This window comes from Microcaecilia unicolor, chromosome 4 (genome assembly GCF_901765095.1).
Source record: "Microcaecilia unicolor chromosome 4, aMicUni1.1, whole genome shotgun sequence".
Lineage (NCBI taxonomy): Eukaryota > Metazoa > Chordata > Amphibia > Gymnophiona > Siphonopidae > Microcaecilia > Microcaecilia unicolor.
In genome coordinates, this window is record NC_044034.1 from 151,648,629 (window position 1) to 151,667,663 (window position 19,035).

Sequence of the window (19,035 nt, forward strand, 5' to 3'; positions counted from 1 at the left end):
AGTCCATGCAGATGACTATTCGCCTCCTGGAGCTACTGGGGTTTGTGATAAATTACCCAAAGTCCCATCTTCTCCCAGTGCAGAAACTCGAATTCATAGGAGCCCTGCTGGATTCTCGGACGGCTCGCGCCTATCTCCCAGAGGCGAGAGCCAACAACTTGTTGTCCCTCGTTTCGCGGGTGCGTGCGTCCCAGCAGATCACAGCTCGGCAGATGTTGAGATTGCTGGGCCACATGGCCTCCACAGTTCATGTGACTCCCATGGCCCGTCTTCACATGAGATCTGCTCAATGGACCCTAGCCTCCCAGTGGTATCAGGCCGCTGGGGGTCTAGAGGACGTGATCCACCTGTCCACGAGTTTTCTCAAATCCCTGTATTGGTGGACGATCTGGTCCAATCTGACTCTGGGACGTCCCTTCCAAATTCCTCAGCCACAAAAAGTGCTGACCACGGATGCGTCTCTCCTGGGATGGGGAGCTCATGTCGATGGGCTTCACACCCAAGGAAGTTGGTCCCTCCAAGAACGCGATCTGCAGATCAATCTTCTGGAGTTGCGAGCGATCTGGAACGCTCTGAAGGCTTTCAGAGATCGGCTGTCCCACCAAATTATCCAAATTCAGACAGACAACCAGGTTGCCATGTACTATGTCAACAAGCAGGGGGGCACCGGATCTCGCCCCCTGTGTCAGGAAGCCGTCAGCATGTGGCTCTGGGCCCGCCGTCTCGGCATGGTGCTCCAAGCCACATATCTGGCAGGCGTAAACAACAGTCTGGCCGACAGACTGAGCCGGATTATGCAACCTCACGAGTGGTCGCTCAACTCCAGAGTGGTGCGCCAGATCTTCCAAGCGTGGGGCACCCCCTTGGTGGATCTCTTCGCATCTCGAGTGAACCACAAAGTCCCTCAGTTCTGTTCCAGGCTTCAGGCCCCCAGCAGACTGGCATCGGATGCCTTCCTCCTGGATTGGGGGGAGGGCCTGCTGTATGCTTATCCTCCCATCCCTCTGGTGGGGAGGACTTTGTTGAAACTCAAGCAAGACCGAGGCACCATGATTCTGATTGCTCCTTTTTGGCCGCGTCAGATCTGGTTCCCCCTTCTTCTGGAGTTATCCTCCGAAGAACCGTGGAGATTGGAGTGTTTTCCGACCCTCATCACACAGGACGAGGGGCGCTTCTGCATCCCAACCTCCAGGTCTCTGGCTCTCACGGCCTGGATGTTGAGGGCGTAGACTTTGCCTCTTTGGGTCTGTCAGAGGGTGTCTCCCGCATCTTGCTTGCTTCCAGGAAAGACTCCACTAAGAGAAGTTACTTCTTCCATTGGAGGAGGTTTGCCGTCTGGTGTGACAGCAAGGCCCTAGATCCTCGCTCTTGTCCTACACAGACCCTGCTTGAATACCTTCTGCACTTGTCTGAGTCTGGTCTCAAGACCAACTCTGTAAGGGTTCACCTTAGTGCAATCAGTGCATACCATTACCGTGTGGAAGGTAAGCCGATCTCAGGACAGCCTTTAGTTGTTCGCTTCATGAGAGGTTTGCTTTTGTCAAAGCCCCCTGTCAAGCCTCCTACAGTGTCATGGGATCTCAATGTCGTTCTCACCCAGCTGATGAAACCTCCTTTTGAGCCACTGAATTCCTGCCATCTGAAGTACTTGACCTGGAAGGTCATTTTCTTGGTGGCAGTTACTTCAGCTCGTAGAGTCAGTGAGCTTCAGGCCCTGGTAGCCCAGGCCCCTTACACCAAATTTCATCATAACAGAGTAGTCCTCCGCACTCACCCTAAGTTCTTGCCAAAGGTCGTGTCGGAGTTCCATCTGAACCAGTCAATTGTCTTGCCAACATTCTTTCCCCGTCCTCATTCCTGCCCTGCTGAACGTCAGCTGCACACATTGGACTGCAAGAGAGCATTGGCCTTCTATCTGGAGCGGACACAGACAGTCCGCCCAATTGTTTGTTTCTTTTGATCCCAATAGGAGGGGAGTGGCTGTAGGGAAACGCACCATTTCCAATTGGCTAGCAGATTGCATTTCCTTCACTTACGCCCAGGCGGGGCTGGCTCTTGAGGGTCATGTCACGGCTCATAATGTTAGAGCCATGGCTGCGTCGGTAGCCCACTTGAAGTCAGCCTCCATTGAAGAAATTTGCAAAGCTGCGACGTGGTCATCTGTCCACACATTCACATCTCATTACTGCCTGCAGCAGGATACCCGATGCGACAGTCGGTTCGGGCAGTCAGTTCTTCAGAACCTGTTTGGGCTTTAGGATCCAACTCCACCCCCCGAGGGCCCTGTTTGTTCTGTTCCAGGCTGCACTCTCAGTTAGTTGGTAAATTTTTTAGGTCAATCTCTTTAATGTCCTCGCCGTTGCGAGGCCCAATTGACCATGGTTGTTGTTTTGAGTGAGCCTGGGGGCTAGGGATACCCCATCAGTGAGAACAAGCAGCCTGCTTGTCCTCGGAGAAAGCGAATGCTACATACCTGTAGAAGGTATTCTCCGAGGACAGCAGGCTAATTGTTCTCACAAACCCGCCCGCCTCCCCTTTGGAGTTGAGTCTTCCCTTGAAGTGTATTGTCTTGCTACATACTGGACTGGCCGGCTCGAGCCGGTTTCGGGCGGGAAGACGGCCACGCATGCGCGGTGCGCATGGGCGCGCGAGGACTGGCAAAGGCCTTTGCTAGTAAACTTTCCGATGGAAGGGGCTGCCGAGGACGTCAACCCATCAGTGAGAACAATCAGCCTGCTGTCCTCGGAGAATACCTTCTACAGGTATGTAGCATTAACATGTAATTGATCTTATATTACAAGGTAATCTATTTTATAAATCAAGACTACAACCCACAATAGATTTCTTTCTGGTAGATACTTTACAACACATGGTATTAAATAGTATTGACAGTCTAATTTCCTGTGTGAAGCAAAGAGTTCTGACGGCCAAGTACAGTACAATTGAATCTAAAAGGTACTCGGGGGCAAGACCATATAATATCTTAAAGATGAACATGAACAACTTAAAATGAACTCTTGATTTGACTGTGAGCCAGTGTAATCTTAACAATGGTGTGGTACGGTCTATAGCACTACCCTCCCCCCCCCCCCCCCCACACAAAATCAGTGTGGCTGCTACATTCTGGACAATCTGTAGTCGTGTGAACTGAATCAGAAAGACCTAGGAAGACATTATAATAGTCAATTTGGCTAAGTAATACTTTCTGCACTCTGCCTCTTCCCCTCACAGTGTGGGTCACTGGGCCCCCTGTGAGAGGCTGTTTGAGTAGAATTTACACCACTGTCAACCACTCCAACCTCATAAAAAATATCACAACATCCTTTTATCTAGTGCTTTTTCAAAACTTTAGGTATCTGGTTTCTGGGGTAACATATACAGTCTGCTATGTTACAACCTAAAAAGTGGAACCTGACAGGGCACAGCAGTTGTCCATTTGGGTTCCGATATCCTTTTCCTCCTTTTCACATACATTTACAACTTGAGGAATTTAATGATGACTGATAGTTACAACCAAAAAAAGTCTCTGTGGTTAACATAGCAGTTTTGATAGTCTCATATTATCCCTTGTGTATGTGAGTAACATATATAATCCCCAGCACCTAAATGTTTCGATATCTTCTGCATTAAATGTCCTTATTAAAGAGCACCTTACATTTATATTTAGACATGCGAGACAAAATAATCTTTCAGGTGACAACCATTACTGAGCCAAGTGGGATAGGAAGTTCAATAAACCATTAATCTTGTTTTCGCTGAAGCTAGTGTAGTATGATTGGGTATTACTTGATTGATTTTATAGAACTCTAAAGCTGAATTGATAAAACATAAATTTAATCTTCAAGTTTTAGTGGTTTGTATTTGAATTTGTGCCAACTGAGAAACTTGGGGGTGATGTTGTGGAAGTTATTCAGAGCATGTCTTCTGAAATGGGATTTAATTTGTTTAATATTAGTTTTATTCTGTATCTCTTTTCATTGCACAGAATGGTAATACTTTGAAGGTGTATGATTTAATATGCTTTAGTTTGATAACTGTATACCGCCTAGGGCCTCCTTAAAGATAGGTGTATTACAAGTCTGGTAGCGCTAGAGAAATGATTTGTAGTAGTAGTAAGTCAAATAAGTCAGATTAGTAACAAACTGAAGTGCTGACTGGCGCTATTTCCTTTCATCTTTGGATGTTCCTAGCTGGAACAGGAGGATCTTCTTTTTTTTCCAGTGTGCATCACCGGTTTCTTTTTATAGCATTAACGGTGAGCAGAACAGAACCAACACACCAGCGGTGTCTAAGATTTTGGACATATGTGCATTTTAGTTTAAATCGAGCATCGCTAACTCATTACACACAAGCACAGGCAGTTTCAGTTGCTCAGTTTCCGTGTTTGGTTTGGAGGTGGTAGTGGTTACGGAGTGGGTGGTTGTTTATTTGTCTTTGTACATAGGTTTGTTTGAAATCAGACCACATGAGACGAAATACTATTTCAGTTAACTTGATCTGGGTAGGTGATTCTCTTAGGTTAATAGATATGTTTGCTTTCTTCTTCTATCGATCAATCAGATTAAACTTTGCCTTACAACCAGTGTAAGGCCCCCTAAGAAAGGGAATGTATCTGCTGGAAAAAGAACCCACCAATCATAAATCATTTTTGTGTTGAGCAGATGTACCAGTTCAGAAATGTTGAATTGTGCTTTCAATTAATAATTGCATTGTGCTGTCTCTCATATAGTCTTTTCCCCCATTTAATATAAAATGATGCTAATGTCAATTTCTTAAAAAAAAAAAATCCTCTCAGACTCTAGCCTATGGTGATATGAACCACGAGTGGATTGGCAATGAATGGCTACCCAATCTGGGGCTGCCCCAGTACCGGAGTTACTTCATGGAGTGTCTCGTTGACGCTAGAATGTTGGATCACCTGACAAAAAAGGACCTTCGTGGGCAGCTTAAAATGGTTGACAGTTTTCACAGGTAAATCTGATGTCGAATGACGCTCCTGAATATTATGAAGAACAAAATTACAGAGCACATACAAAGGCATGGATTAATAAGACAAAGCCAACATGGATTTAGTCAAGGGAAATCTTGCCTCACCAATCTACTGCATTTCTTTGAAGGAGTGAATAAACATATGGATAAAGGTGAGCCGGTCGATATTGTGTATCTGGATTTTCAAAAGGCATTTCGCAAAGTACCTTATGAATCACTCCTGAGGAAATTAGGAAATCATGGGATAGGAGGTAATGTCCTATTGTGGATTAAGAACTGGTTAAAAAATAGAAAACGAAGAGTAGGGTTAAATAATCAGTATTCTCAATGGAGAAGGGTAGATAGTGTGGTTCCCCAGGGAATCTGTGCTGGGACCGCTGCTTTTTAACATATTTATAAACGATCTAGAGATGGGAATAACTAGTGAGGTAATTACATTTGCTGATGAGACAAAGTTATTCAAAGTTGTTAAATTGCAAGCGGATATGAAAAATTGCAAGACAAGCTTGGGAGACTGGGTGAGTATCTAAGTGGCAGATGATGTTTAATGTGAGCAACTGCAAAGTGATGCATATGGGAAAGAGGAACCAAAATTCTAGCTATGTGATACAAGGTTCCACATTAGAAGAACGCCCAGGAAAAGGATCTAGGTGTCATTGTTGATGATACATTGAAACCCTCAGCTCAGTGTGCAGCGGCAGCTAAGAAAGCAAATAGAATGTTAGGTATTATTAGGAAAGGAACAGAAAACAAAAATAAGGATGTTATAATTCCTTTGTATTGCTCAGTGATGCAACTGCACCTTGAATACTGTGTGCAGTTCTGGTCACTGCATCTCTAAAAATATAGCGGAATTAGAAAAGGTACAGAGAAGGGCAACAAAAAAATGATAAAGGGGATGGGACAAAAAGGCTAAAGTGGCTAGGGCTGTTCAGCGTGGAGAAGAGACAGCTGAGGGGAGAGATAGAGCTATATAAAATGCTGAGTGGAGTAGAATGGGTATTTATTTATTACGTTTGTATCCCACATTTTCCCAACTATTTGCAGGCTCAATGTGGCTTACATATTGCCGGAGGTGCGATTGCAGACTCCGGTGTAAACATACATAGTGATGTAGAGATAGATAAAGTGCATGTGGTATTGCCACGTGCGATAGGGTAAAGTTCTTGTGGTGTAGCCACATAGTGGCGTCATGCATGGAGGAGTTGTGTTGTGTGTCCATGCCGTATTCTGGTTATGTTGAGTGGTAGCAGTTAAGCATTTATGTTGGGTTGGTATATATCACTTGTTTACCTTTTCCAAAATTACTAGGACTAGGGGGCACTCAATGAAGCTACTTAGTAGTAAATTTAAAACAAACTGGAGAAAATATTTCTTCACTCAACTTATAATTAAACTCTGGAATTTGTTGACAGAGAATGTGATAAAAGCAGTTAGCTTAGCAGGGTTTTAAAAAGCTTGAATAATTTCCTAAAAGAAAAGCTCATAAACCTTTAAGATGGACTTGGGGAAATGTACTGCTTATTTCTAGAATAAACAGCATAAAATCTATTTTACTGTTTTGGGAGCTTGCCCAGGTACTTGTGGCCTGAATTGGACACTGTTGGAAACAGGATACTGGGCTTGATAGACCTTCAGTCTGTCCCAGTATGACAATGCTTATGTTCTTATATAAAAAGTGTTCTGAAGCCATTATGGTTACCTCAGATTGTTCTAAACATGTAACGTCATTTCCAAACAGGAACAGTTTCCAGTGTGGAATTATGTGTCTGCGAAGGTTAAACTATGACCGCAAAGAACTTGAAAGAAGAAGAGAAGAAAGCCAGAATGAAGGAAAAGGTCACCATTGTGTACTTTTTTAATATGCTTTTTTACATGCTTGTACGTCTATGTGATATTGAAATGCTGTTTCTTACTGAGAGGGAAAGCTTTCCCTTTAAAGTAGTGCTATGTGAGTGCCTCTCTTTTTCTAAAGTATTCCTTTGGCCACACTGATTAGCAGAAAAAAATCAATATTTGTTTTTTTTCAAATCTAAAGCAAAAAGGGACATAGCACAGCAATCAATATGAAACAAGGGTTCAAGGCACTAATTTTGTGCTGCAGAAACAGAATTCCTCATGTCAGTTTTAAAAAGGCCCTCCCTCTCGCTGTTCTAATCAGGTTGGAGCTATATGCAGTGCTCTTTCAGGAATATTGTCCTGAGTTCTAAATCTGGCCACCAGGTGTCCCTCTTAAGGGGTCATGCTATACTGCCTTTGTGGTACATCCAAAGCAGTTTACATGTTATACATAGGTACTTTCTCAGTTCCTAGATGGCTGACATTCTGTTTTGTACCTGGTGCAGTAGAGGGTTAAGTGACTTGCTCAGGGTCACAAGCAGCTGCAGTGGGAATTGAATTCAGTTCCTTGGGTTCTCAGCCTATAGCACTAATCATTGAGCTACTCCTCCACCCCAGTAATGAACCCCTGCCTTCCTCTGTAACCATCTCTAGCCCCTACTGACCCAGGATGGGGAAAGGTTGATCCAGGAATCAGACTGGGGACTTTCTGCATGGAAGTGCACAACACTTAACCGCTGAACCATTGGGATGGCCCAGCCCCCAAGTCTGTTTTATATGAGCTGTGTTTTTCACAGTTTGCCTCAAGACCTGACTCTCACAGAAGGTATTCAGCATGCAGAATGGCTTTTCTAGCTTTAAACAAAAAAAACAAAACCTTGAGTTGACCAATGAAGTTGGCTGGCTTGGGTTTGCATGAGTACATCTTTTCAGACTGATAAAAATGTTTTTGTGTGCCGCTGGCTGCTAAGTGTTGGGCATCATTTGGTAGCTGAAAAGTTCATTGTGCACTTTTTGATCTCAATCTTCATTTCATGATCTGTACAGATGTCCTTGTGTGGAGCAATGACCGAGTGATTCGCTGGATACTGTCAATTGGACTGAAAGAATATGCCGATAACCTTGTTGAAAGTGGCGTTCACGGAGCACTTATTGCCTTAGATGAAACTTTTGACCACAATGCACTGGCTCTTTTGCTACAAATACCCACTCAGAACACACAGGTAGGGCCAAAGTGGCAAAGAGTTCATTGAATTTTGGCGTGCTGCTGCTTCACATATTCCAGTTTGTTTTGATTTGATTTATTTACCAACAAAGCACTAGAGTGACTCGCAGTCATAAAATACACGACATAATGATAAACATCAAAATAAAATAATAAAATCACAACCTACCTCCAAACATCTATCCCCACAGAAAACCCTCTCCTTACAATGTCTTCAGGTATTTATCATGCTGTAGCTGGCCCTCATTCAGTTGGGCCTGAGGGTGACCCCTGGGACAGGGTATATGCTGTATTTTTATTTTTTAGTGTCTTTGGCTATAATCTCAATCACCTCCACTGGTCTCTTCTCATGCACACAGAATAAAGAAAAAGGGTTCCTGTAAGCTGGCTGTATATTTTCTGTACAGGCACACAAAACCCTCACTAGGAAAAATAACTAAGGGATGTTGATAGGGACATATGTAAGAAAAAAAAACCCTTATGTATTGGGCTCTACCCCAAGCACAAAAAAATATACAGAAGTACTGCAATGAAAATAATAAGGCATAAAGTCCATAAAAATAAAGGTGACTGCAAAAAGTCCTTGCTACCAGCGTTAATATTTCCAGGTTTTCCTTTCTTGCACCTAAGCTTCTTTTTTCCTCCTTTGGTTTTGCACTCCTCTGCTCCTCAGTAACTGTCTTTTGCTCCATACTCCTTGTCCTGTATAGGGCCAGAAGTGAACTCTGACCTCCCCTCCTTGCTGCTCCTTCATCTCGCTGCATGCTCAACCTCTCTGGAGACAGCCAGAGCATGGAACCCACCTCCTATCACACAAGTCTCCAGTATGCACTTTCGCCATACTTGGGTTCCTATCCTTCTCCCCATGTTGGGTGTGGAATTGGCAACAGCTCTATTCTCCTAACTCCTCTTGGGGTTCAGCTGTGGATCAGGTTCCAACCCCTTTCTCTCCACACTCTTCTCCTTTCCTTGTCCTCTGAGTTAGGGATCAAGGTTTTGATAGCTTTACTTTGGACTTCCCTCTGTGGGAAAGAAGGAAGATCTTGGACACCTGCCTACACCCAATTCTGTACTTTCCTCCAGTTTCTAAGGCACTCCCTATTTTTGGGGCTTTCCTAGACTTGAACATGAACACTTCTTCTTTAATTTGACTGGCACTAATCTGGAGCAGGGACCCAGAATATTCCTCCTGTTAATACAATGAAGACACACCATGATGTCCTGTTATAACCATAGTTCTGAACAGAGACACCTACTTTCTAGGGATGTTTGCAGACACAAAATTCAGTTGGTTTTCATTTTTTTCCCAAATTTTTCCTGGCTTTGGAGGTTTGTTGGATCATTTCACTCATTTGTTTTCATAGCTCCACTTTAACACATGCTATCACGTTTTAACACACACTAATTGACTTAATTTGCATTAATTCATAGGTTAGTGCATCAGTTTAGTGTGCACTAATGGGAAATGGGAACCATTTCTGAGGTATTTGCAACTACATTCAAAGCGGTTTACATATATTCAGGTACTTATTTTGTACCAGGGGCAATGGAGGGTTAATTGACTTACCCAGAGTGAATGCACATCCCTAATACTTTCACTAATTTTTGTAAACTTTTGAAAGTGCTGCTCCTCTTTAATCTCCATCAAGAGTATATTTCACATCTCTGGGCTACAAACCATAAAAACTCTTTTCCCTGTGGTGGCCCACCAAATCAGAGAAGGGAGGCATGGCTTGCAGCTCTTCCAGTGAAGAATGTAATGTCCTACCTGGCTCGTATTTCACCACAGGGCAAGACAAGTTGGAAGGGGAACCATTAATTGTGCTTCTCCTTAGCATGACTTCTACTAGAGAGAGTCACTTTGTATTTCATCATTTAAAGTGCAGCTTGTCTTTCTTATAGGTTGGTAAGATTACTGCATAATTTCTTGCAATTGTACCAGCTGTAATTGGTGTTAATATTTCATATATTTGTACCTCATGTGGGTGTCATGTATCTTCTTTCATGGTGTTAAAGACTGCTCCTTTTTCTTTTAATTTAGGCCCGATCCGTATTAGAGAGGGAGTTCAACAACATTCTTGCCGTGGGAACAGGTAGACGGTTTGATGAGGTGAGTTTTTTTGTGGCTGATTTTATACTCTTGAATGTAATGACCCAGAGTGCACTTTGCCTTTATTCTAACTATGGGTGTTGCCCCCCTATCAAGCCCAACTGCTAACCCAGGCCTCTTGAGTATTCTTTTAGAAGGCTTTCTACAGTGAAATGTCCTTTGCAGTACAAAATGGTTTGTACAGTAATAAAGAGCAGGTAGGGGGACTGAAAAAGGAGATAAACTTCTAATAAATTATTTGTTTTCAGTCGTATCTTGCTAGGAAGAAAAAATCCTATTTTGTGCTCTGTGGTCAGTGTTTGAGTACTTGCAGTGGAACATTGATAAAATGTTTTCCTCCACCAGTGGGGTTATTTTAAATCTGAAAAATATACACTGAAAGCTTTGAGCATCTCCTAATGTGTGGTGCTCACTTTTTTTTTTTAAGCTGTTGCAGGGTCCACTGAACTTGCAGGCCTGGTTCCTTCTTAGTTGTACAGAATGAAATAGGTCTGATACTTTTCAGTGGCATTGCATATGGTCTTGATTGCCTTGGGTTTTATTTTTAATTCTGGTTAAACATGAATTGCTCATTTTTTTTTCTCTTTCCATGTATTTCAATAGGAGTAGCCTAGTGGACTGTAATCCTGGGGAACTGAGTTCAGTTCCCACTGCAGCTCCTTGTGACTCTGGGCAAGTCACTTAACCCTCCATTGCCCCTGGTACAAAATAAGTACCTGAATATATGTAAACTGCTTTGAATGTAGTTGCAAAAACCTCAGAAAGGCGGTATATCAAGTCCCATTTCCCTTTCCCTAAACATTTCATAAAGTTATTCCCTGAGATAACAAAACCAAAGTGTTTGTAAGACTGATCCTGCATAATAGGGCAATCCTATAAAGAGACACCTGTTTGTAAATGAAAGTTCCTACTACCATAGCATCTAAAATACATGCATACAATGTAGCCGTAGAGCTGGTGTAAATGTTCATGACGAGATTGCTAAAATACATATGTAAATTATAGTATTGTTTGCTCCACCCATCTTCAAGTCACGGTGCCTCCCGTTTAGGCGTTATGTTCCAGAATAGCCTGTAGCCAGAATATTGGCATTTATGTGCATATTTGCTGATATTTAGTCACATATGTGTGTTCTTGGCACCTAAATGTTGGTGCTGCCTTTATAGAATTAACCCTATGGGAGGGGGGAATTCTATAAAGATGCATCTAGTTTTAGGCATCAGGATGGCGTGTAAATGGCTTCAGAATACTAACTAGTGGAAAAGTATACGCCACGATTTCATGGTCTGCACTTTGCAGTGTTTGAGTGCAGTGCATAGCTATGCAGTTAAATTATAGAATACTATCATTTATGCACAAGCATCAACACCTGCTATAGGGTTGGTGTAAGTGATCTCACCTTCAGTGGAAGCACATGTTCACTAGCATGTGATTAAAGAAAAGTAGACGCCTACTTTTCCTTATAGAATAGGCTTAAAGTAGTTGCCATGTTTGAGAATTCCCCTGCAAGTGTCTGTACCACGACATATTTCAATTTGTTGTAGCCTTTTAGTAATGTAGCAGTTTTCTTCTGCTTTTGTGGGTATCCAACTCCCTCAGACCTGACTTTTACTGGGCTACAGAACCAGGAGCCTTTATTCACAACTACCTTAGGGTTTTTCTCCCATTTATCCTTACCTCCCCCAATAAACTCAGGCTATCCCAGTAATGGTCCTTAATCAGACTACAAACCATCCCGGTAACCTGCATCCTAAGTCTGGCCACTAGAAATCACCATTGATTGAGGATGGAGACGCCCTCCTCCCTGCCGGGGACTGTAGATGCTGTATCTGCAACCAGCCTGATAATCTCAGGGGTCTTCTGTACAAAGTGTGCAGCTCGTGCCACAGAGTCACTGAGTTTGCCCCTATTATAGTCTTTTCTTAAAAGTGCTTATGTTTTTTTAGGTATTAACTTTACAATAATCCATTAATTGAACAGGATGACGAGAAAGGTTTCAGGCGAGCACCGTCATGGAGAAAGAAGTTTCGACCAAAGGACGTTAGAGGTTTAACTGCTGGATCTGCAGAAACACTTCCTGCAAATTTCAGGGTGACCTCATCAATGTCTTCACCTTCTATGCAGCCAAAGAAGATGCAAATGGATGGTATGTAACCCCAATCATTTCTTAAACCCAGTAGAGTTTTGTGCGCTGGGGTATGAAAATATTTGTCCAGCAACAGTATCCATTTCCACTCTATGCATGAGCCCAAAATCTGTTTGGAAGGTCATTTGTTTTAACTTCATGAAACCAGCCAATATAGCACTTTCAAGCTTCTTCTTGTGAGCATGCTTGGCAGCTTCTTCACACATTGCTACAGGACCCTTTCTGCTGTTTGTGTTTATCATTTTCATTAAGTAGAATAAGAACATCTTTTAGTGACAATGTTAATGTAGAAATATTTTAATATGGGTTATAAAAAAGGTGATTTTCAGACTTATGCCATTCAAGGTGACCAGACAGCTTCACATTGTGTGTTTGTGTTTGGGAGGGGGGGAATAAGCCAGTCCTGTTTTTATCCCCATTATATGTAGGGAGATTATAGGTTATATTTCCTTATTGATCTCCCTTCATGCAGTGGAGTAAAACCAGGACTGCCTCAGCTTGTCCCCGCCTCTTGACATGGAGTTGTGTGGTCACCCTTGTTGACATGGTGCTGTCATCATATTCATCTCGAAACTGATTATTCAAATAAATGATTACCATACTACTTGCTTTTCAGGATAGGTCATCTTTCAACATACAGCTTTTATTTAATAAAGATCAAGAGATTAAAAGTTTAAAAAATTGCATAAGATATGCCTTGTCAGACTCTGTCCACATTAGCATTGTAGTGTTGACAAAAATTAGGTGGCCTGTCAGTATCTATATTTTTGGAGGAGTGTTTATTAGCAAATTTGCATGCTGGTTCTGCCCACCACCCAAATGTGTTGCAGAAGCACCAGTGGGAGAAGCAGCTTCCTCACCGGCCTATAGTGAGTGGTAGACAGGAGAATGGAAGCAAAGTCTCCACAGTTTCAGCTTCAGTGCAGCCATTATGCCACACTATCTGTATTTCACACAGGCTTTCAATGGGTCATATGACCTTTCTCCTTCCTGCTGCATTCACCTTGCTGAATTGCATTAAAGAGTCTGTCTGTCCAGACCTTTCAAGCAGTAGTGTGAAATGGTGGTGGGGTGTAATTTTATGAAGTGTTTGCTCATGTAGAGCCTCTATTACATGCAGAAGAGGATATGAACTTAAAAATACACAAGCCGAAAGTTCATACATAGGCATTCTAAGGGTGTAGTTTGAGTGGAGCAGAGGTGGAATTTTAGCAGATATGCAGGTAAACACAGAATTTACATGTTCAAATTTATACTGTCATTGGAGCAGGTGTAAATTTGTGTTTGTGCATACTGTTGGAACTAGTTCTGGTGTGTATTTAATAAAAATCTATAGGAGTCTATATAGACTTTATACAATAGATTCCTTTTGAACATTTTGCCTAGGCACACCCTCTTATAACATTACCCCATCGTGTGCATGCACAGGGGTGTATTTTATTCTCCGCCGGTGCTTTCTGTTGCTTTTGTGTTCATATACTGGAAGACCTGAACTAACTTTACAATTAGATTTTTTCATGCTAACATCTAAACCTGTGAAGTGTTGGATTGCACTCACCTCTGTGACTTAACACTAACCGCATGCTGTGTTCTGCATGTTTTCCTCTTGTGATTACCAAAACAGGCAGTATGACAGGAGCACCAAGACTGGACTCCGCTACAGTAAGGACTTACTCCTGTTAAAAGCCTCCACTTGGTGAGTAAAGAGTTCACCCTCGTTTGAAAACAAAGTTGCCTTGATATGACATTTTTAACCATATAAACATCACAACTGCTGTTGAAAGTAGATAGGTAGTCTTGGTCCAGATTCCAGTGCACAGATGTCACTGTTGGTGCAAACCCAGATCACAATCCTGTATCTTACTCAGCAGGTTTGGTGAGCCATCCCCATATGTGTCAGTCTACTACTACTACTACTACTTATCACTTCTATAGCGCTACAAGGCATACGAAGTGCTGTACACCATACACAAAAAAGACAGTCCCTGCTCAAAATTTGTTCCATACATGAATGGGAGATTTCACTTTTCCATATTTTCCTAATTAATTTAGAAACCTTCTAAATTGTCATCATGTCCACATTGTGACATCTCAAACAATACATTCTCTTGTTTTTTTCATAAGAATATGTTGAGCTGAAGGTATCCACCTGCCATTATTTTCTGGAACAGAGTGAGTTAATCTAATATAATAATTTGCTCCTGCAATGTTCCAATGTCTCTCACTGTGTTTGTAATCATCTCCTGACATCACTCTCCCGCAGTAGAAGCCTGCTTGCCTGACGTCAGGAGATGTTACTACTCGAAGCGGGAAGCGCCCGACCAAAAGAACTGAGAGAGGGCTGAGACATTGATCTCGAGGACGCTTCTGTCAATCTCTCGCAGAAACTTACTGCCATCAGGCGCTATGAGTTCGCACCACCATCTCTATCCCCTCCCAATTCAGCAGTCCCCCCCCCCCCCCCCCCCGTCTCTGTGGCCTCCAAGTGCAAGGAGGACGTGTGCGAGTGCCCCAACCTTTCGTACATGGCAGCTGCTGTTTAAAAAGTTTTACCTTCTGCGCGGCCGGCAACACTCAAGTCCACCAAGTACAGACGCTGCTTCAGACAGACTGTGGTTCGCTTGGTTTGCTGTTCCTCTGGTCCCGCCCGCATTTCCTGTTTGCGGAAGAGCGGGACCACAGAAACAGCGAACCACAGCCTGTCTGAAGTGGCGTCTGTACTTGGTGGACTTGAGTGTTGCTGGCCGAGCAGGAGGTAAAACTTTTTAAACAGCAGCTGCCACATACAAAGGGCTGGGGTTCTCACACATGTCCTCCTTGCACTCTGAGGCCACAGAGGGAGGGAGGCGCTGGGCGGCAGAAATCGGAGAGGGAGGTCCTGAGAAGAGAGAGGGGGGTGATGAGGAGGGGGAGGGGGCCCTGGAACCTTGCTAGTGCCAGTTTCCTTTCTGTTGGAAATGGGCCTCTTTTACTAGTTTTTAATGAAATATAAAAACTAAAATCAGCTGCTTATGCTCCATTGATAAGGGTTCTCAGTATTTTAGCTCTCTTCATAATCATATATTCAAATATATTTGCACTATTCACGTTTCAGTTTCACAGAGCACAAATTTGTGAAATCTAGTGTCTTCTATCCTTATGGCATGACCGCCCCACCAAAGTTGAAGTTTCACCGGCATTTCATGCCCACTAGAAATTAGGCATCTTTCAGGAACTTCTCTTTTACCAGTTATGTTGCAGATGAATGTTAGGAAACAGTGGTGGAACTGCTCTACTAGCCTTTGTATAGCACACCCAAGATTCTTATCTGTACAGCATGGAAGGACACCCTCAAGTACAACGTGAAAATGAGCACAGGTAGATCTCAACAGCTGAAAAGACACTGCTTGCTTTGGACAGTCAGTTCTGTCAAGAGAACAAAAGCACAAAAGGAAAAGAATAAAACAAGAAATGCCAACTCCAGAATTTTTAACTGCAGGTTTCATCTGCATCACCTGAGGTCTTATTTACAGGACACACATTAGTCTTTATTTAATTAAAATACTAGTATATTACTTGTTTCCCACCCATCCTTCGTTCTGAGTGGAGAATGATTAACATATAAGAATAAAACACGAAACAAAACAATAGCTGTCAAGTCAAGAAAATTTACATTTAACATCCTATGTAATAAAACTCACCCTCAACGTTCTGAGGACACTGACGTCACTGTCAGTTCCTCAGGGCACTTCCTTCTGGTTCGAAGGGTTCGTGGTGGTGAAGCCACCGAAATCACTGTGTTGGGGCCCTGCCCTCGCGTCAAACGTGATGACGTCGAGGGCGGAGCAATGGCGTCAGTGGCTTCACAACGCCGAAGGGGTGAGCGGGGAGGGGGGTTTGGGAGGAAAACCTTGCTAGCGCCCGTTTCATTTGTGCCTGAAACGGGCATGTTTTACTAGTATATAATAATCACTAGACAAACAACAATTCCCAAAACATGTCTATGCATTCCTCTCACCCAGAAACCTACCAAACCTGCCTTCATCTATGTTTTATATGTCACTGCTAAAAGTCTGACTACAAAGCAAATTTTTGACTTGTTTCCCCGTCAATCTTAATTCCAGCAAGCTCTTCCAATCTGATAGGCCAGTAACTGTTAACTACCCTATTCCTAGCTTCACATAGTGAAACTGCCTCACAGAAGGAATAGGAATATAAATATTTAGGATACCTACATAAACTGAGTCCTAGGAAGGTGCTGCACACTCATACATCATTTTTCATATCAGACTCCTTTCATATTAAATTAGCAAATCAAACTAATGGCTTCAAATGGCTCTTCTCCCTTCCTACAGGTGCAAAGCACCATAATACAGAAGGGTTTGCTTTTCTACATGTTAATGAAAAGTGATTTCCTCTCTGACTTTACTGCTTAGCAGGGGGCTTTATTAAGTAACTGAGGGCACAGCTCCCAGTATTTTCTGCTATAAACGGTGTATATTTTGTATTTTATCCTTGGGCAATATTTGAACTGAGACATGTACAAGATGCAATTTGAAGTAAAGCAGTGGCTTTCAACTCACTTTTAGACACAACCAGTCAATCTGGTTTTCAGGCTGTTCAGTGACTGCTTGAGAAATACATTTGCATGCAGATCTCCCTCATGCCTGTTCATTTTGGATTTCCTGAAAACCTGACTGGGTGTGTATATCCTGAGAACTGAAGTGAGAAGCCCTTTTGTAGTGTGTAGACCAGGGGTGGATAACCTTTATATACAGAGGACCACATGAATGTTGGTACTATCCCTAGCGGGCAGCAACATTATGTAATGTCAGAACCGGAAATGCACAGAGCTCCGTCGACTACCTGTGATAAAATAAATATTTAAGTAAAAATCATCAAATCAAACTGCTAGAGTAGCTATTCTAAAAAATATTTGCAAAATACAGTATTTAAAAATCACCAAAAACTTTGGTTAATGTTTTCTGTGTATACTTCCCATGGTCTTGCAGGTTGTGTAAAATTCAGTGACAGGCTTCAGGTCCGTCCCGTCCCCCCCCCCCCCCCCCCGGTGTAGACACTGCAGTGATCAAACAGATGAAGTTGCAGTTGACCATGTGATGCATAGATGTTGCATGCTGCGATTATTATTCTTGGCTCCACCTTCATGGCAAGCACCTGTCTGCTAACTGAAACTGTGATTTTCATTTCAGTTTATCCGCACTACTTCTACAGATGATTATGCAGCATTTAGAGCCCAACACCGCATTTTTGAGACTGGTGGAATCTCTAACCTGTTAATATTTGTGAAATGGACACTGAGATATTTTATTACAGAGGTTTTAATTAGTGAATAAATTCATGAGTATCCTAGAGAAAATATTTTAGAATTAAATGTTTCTTATATTTATGTAAAGCTATGTGATACTTTGTTTATATAGTTTAGTTTATTTTTCATGTGTCTGTAGTCTTAAATAACCTTAAATCAATTCATTCTTAATTCTTTTGTTGACTTTTCCATAAATGTACTGTAACTCTGTATAAATCCCGATGGACCATATAGAGTTTTTGTAAATGTTGCAGTAATTGTAATTATCCTTTTATGTGGAGTATTCTTTTTAATAATGAACTATAAGATTAAAAAAAAAAAAAAAAAGGTTTTATTACCTTTAGGAAAGTTATTATGACACCAAGCAGTATATATATATTGTCATTTTGGTTTCAAAATGTTGAAATACTTTTCCAGATTCCTGCTGCGCAGACCTATAGTTATCAAAAAGCAATGTTTGACACACTGTTTTCATTTTACATCGCAGGTCAGTGCCTATCCCTTAGCAAATGCTTAGTCATGGTGCATGTGCTGACTTGGCAGTCTTTATTTAAATGACGTTTCCCTTTAAGAGTGGAAAAATGAGTCAGATGAATTCTGATCGTTTATCCTCTTCCTCCTCTCTCCAGTGACTGAATATAAGCCATAAACTGAGAAATGTTTAAATGTAACTGTAGAAAAATGTACCAGCCACAAGGAAGGGAAGAAGAGGGAGTGCTTTCTCCTTTCACTTTAACTGTCCTGACCAAAACCGCTTTAAAGCACGGAGGCAGCTATTCTTGGAAGGACCAAGTTCGGCAGTCTTTTCTGAAACACAAGCATTTCACAGAAGAGACTCCCACAATTTCATATCCTACAGCTGTTTAAAAAGGCCTTATTTTTCTCTGGTAATTCGTGTTGCTAAGTGGGGGGTGGGGGGGGGTGGGGGGGGGGGGGGGGTCTTTTACAAAGGTGTGCTACTGTTTTTAGCAGATGCTAGAGCTGCCCATCGTAATATATGGGTGTGTCTACTGTTTAGCACACACTAAAAATGCTAGTGTGCCTTTGTAAAAGGGGCCCTTGGTTTGTAAGCTGCTCAGTAGTTAAAATCTGAACTTGTTTTTAGATTGTGATGTAACCATATCAGTAAAACATGTTCTCATTTTAAGTGGTGTCACCTAAGGGCTCTTTTTATTTAGCTGTGCTAAAAAGTAGCCTTAGCATGCCTTTCACAGGTCTTTCCTGTGCGACAAGACTATTTTTAGTGCAGCTGAACCATAGCCAATTTTTCAAATTAATGGGCATGTGCTAATGTTGCCTTTAGTGTGCAGCCGTTAACAAAAATTAGCATGCGAGTCCTTATCGACACCGATTTTGTAGGTGGTAAGGGCTGACACGCTAATCAGCATATGGTATTGCAGACACCCTGATTAACAAAC

The 19,035-nt window shown here is 42.3% G+C and overlaps 1 protein-coding gene across 8 annotated transcripts in view; it reads left to right on the top strand.

Annotated features, from left to right (window-relative positions):
* PPFIA1 (PTPRF interacting protein alpha 1) overlaps positions 1-18,524 on the top strand; it is a 155,786-nt gene extending 137,262 nt beyond the window's left edge. For 5 of the 8 annotated variants that reach the window (XM_030200741.1, XM_030200743.1, XM_030200746.1 and 2 more), the window contains 7 exons: positions 4,796-4,971; positions 6,731-6,828; positions 7,876-8,051; positions 10,095-10,163; positions 12,144-12,309; positions 13,934-14,005; positions 17,502-18,524. In XM_030200741.1, coding sequence (XP_030056601.1) covers positions 4,796-4,971; positions 6,731-6,828; positions 7,876-8,051; positions 10,095-10,163; positions 12,144-12,309; positions 13,934-13,992 — 744 coding nt within the window. In that variant the 3' untranslated portion in view covers positions 13,993-14,005; positions 17,502-18,524. The remainder of the gene's footprint in view (positions 1-4,795; positions 4,972-6,730; positions 6,829-7,875; positions 8,052-10,094; positions 10,164-12,143; positions 12,310-13,933; positions 14,006-17,501) is intronic. The other 3 variants (XM_030200744.1, XM_030200745.1, XM_030200748.1) reach the window with 1 other exon arrangement.
* The last annotated feature ends 511 nt before the right edge of the window (positions 18,525-19,035 follow it).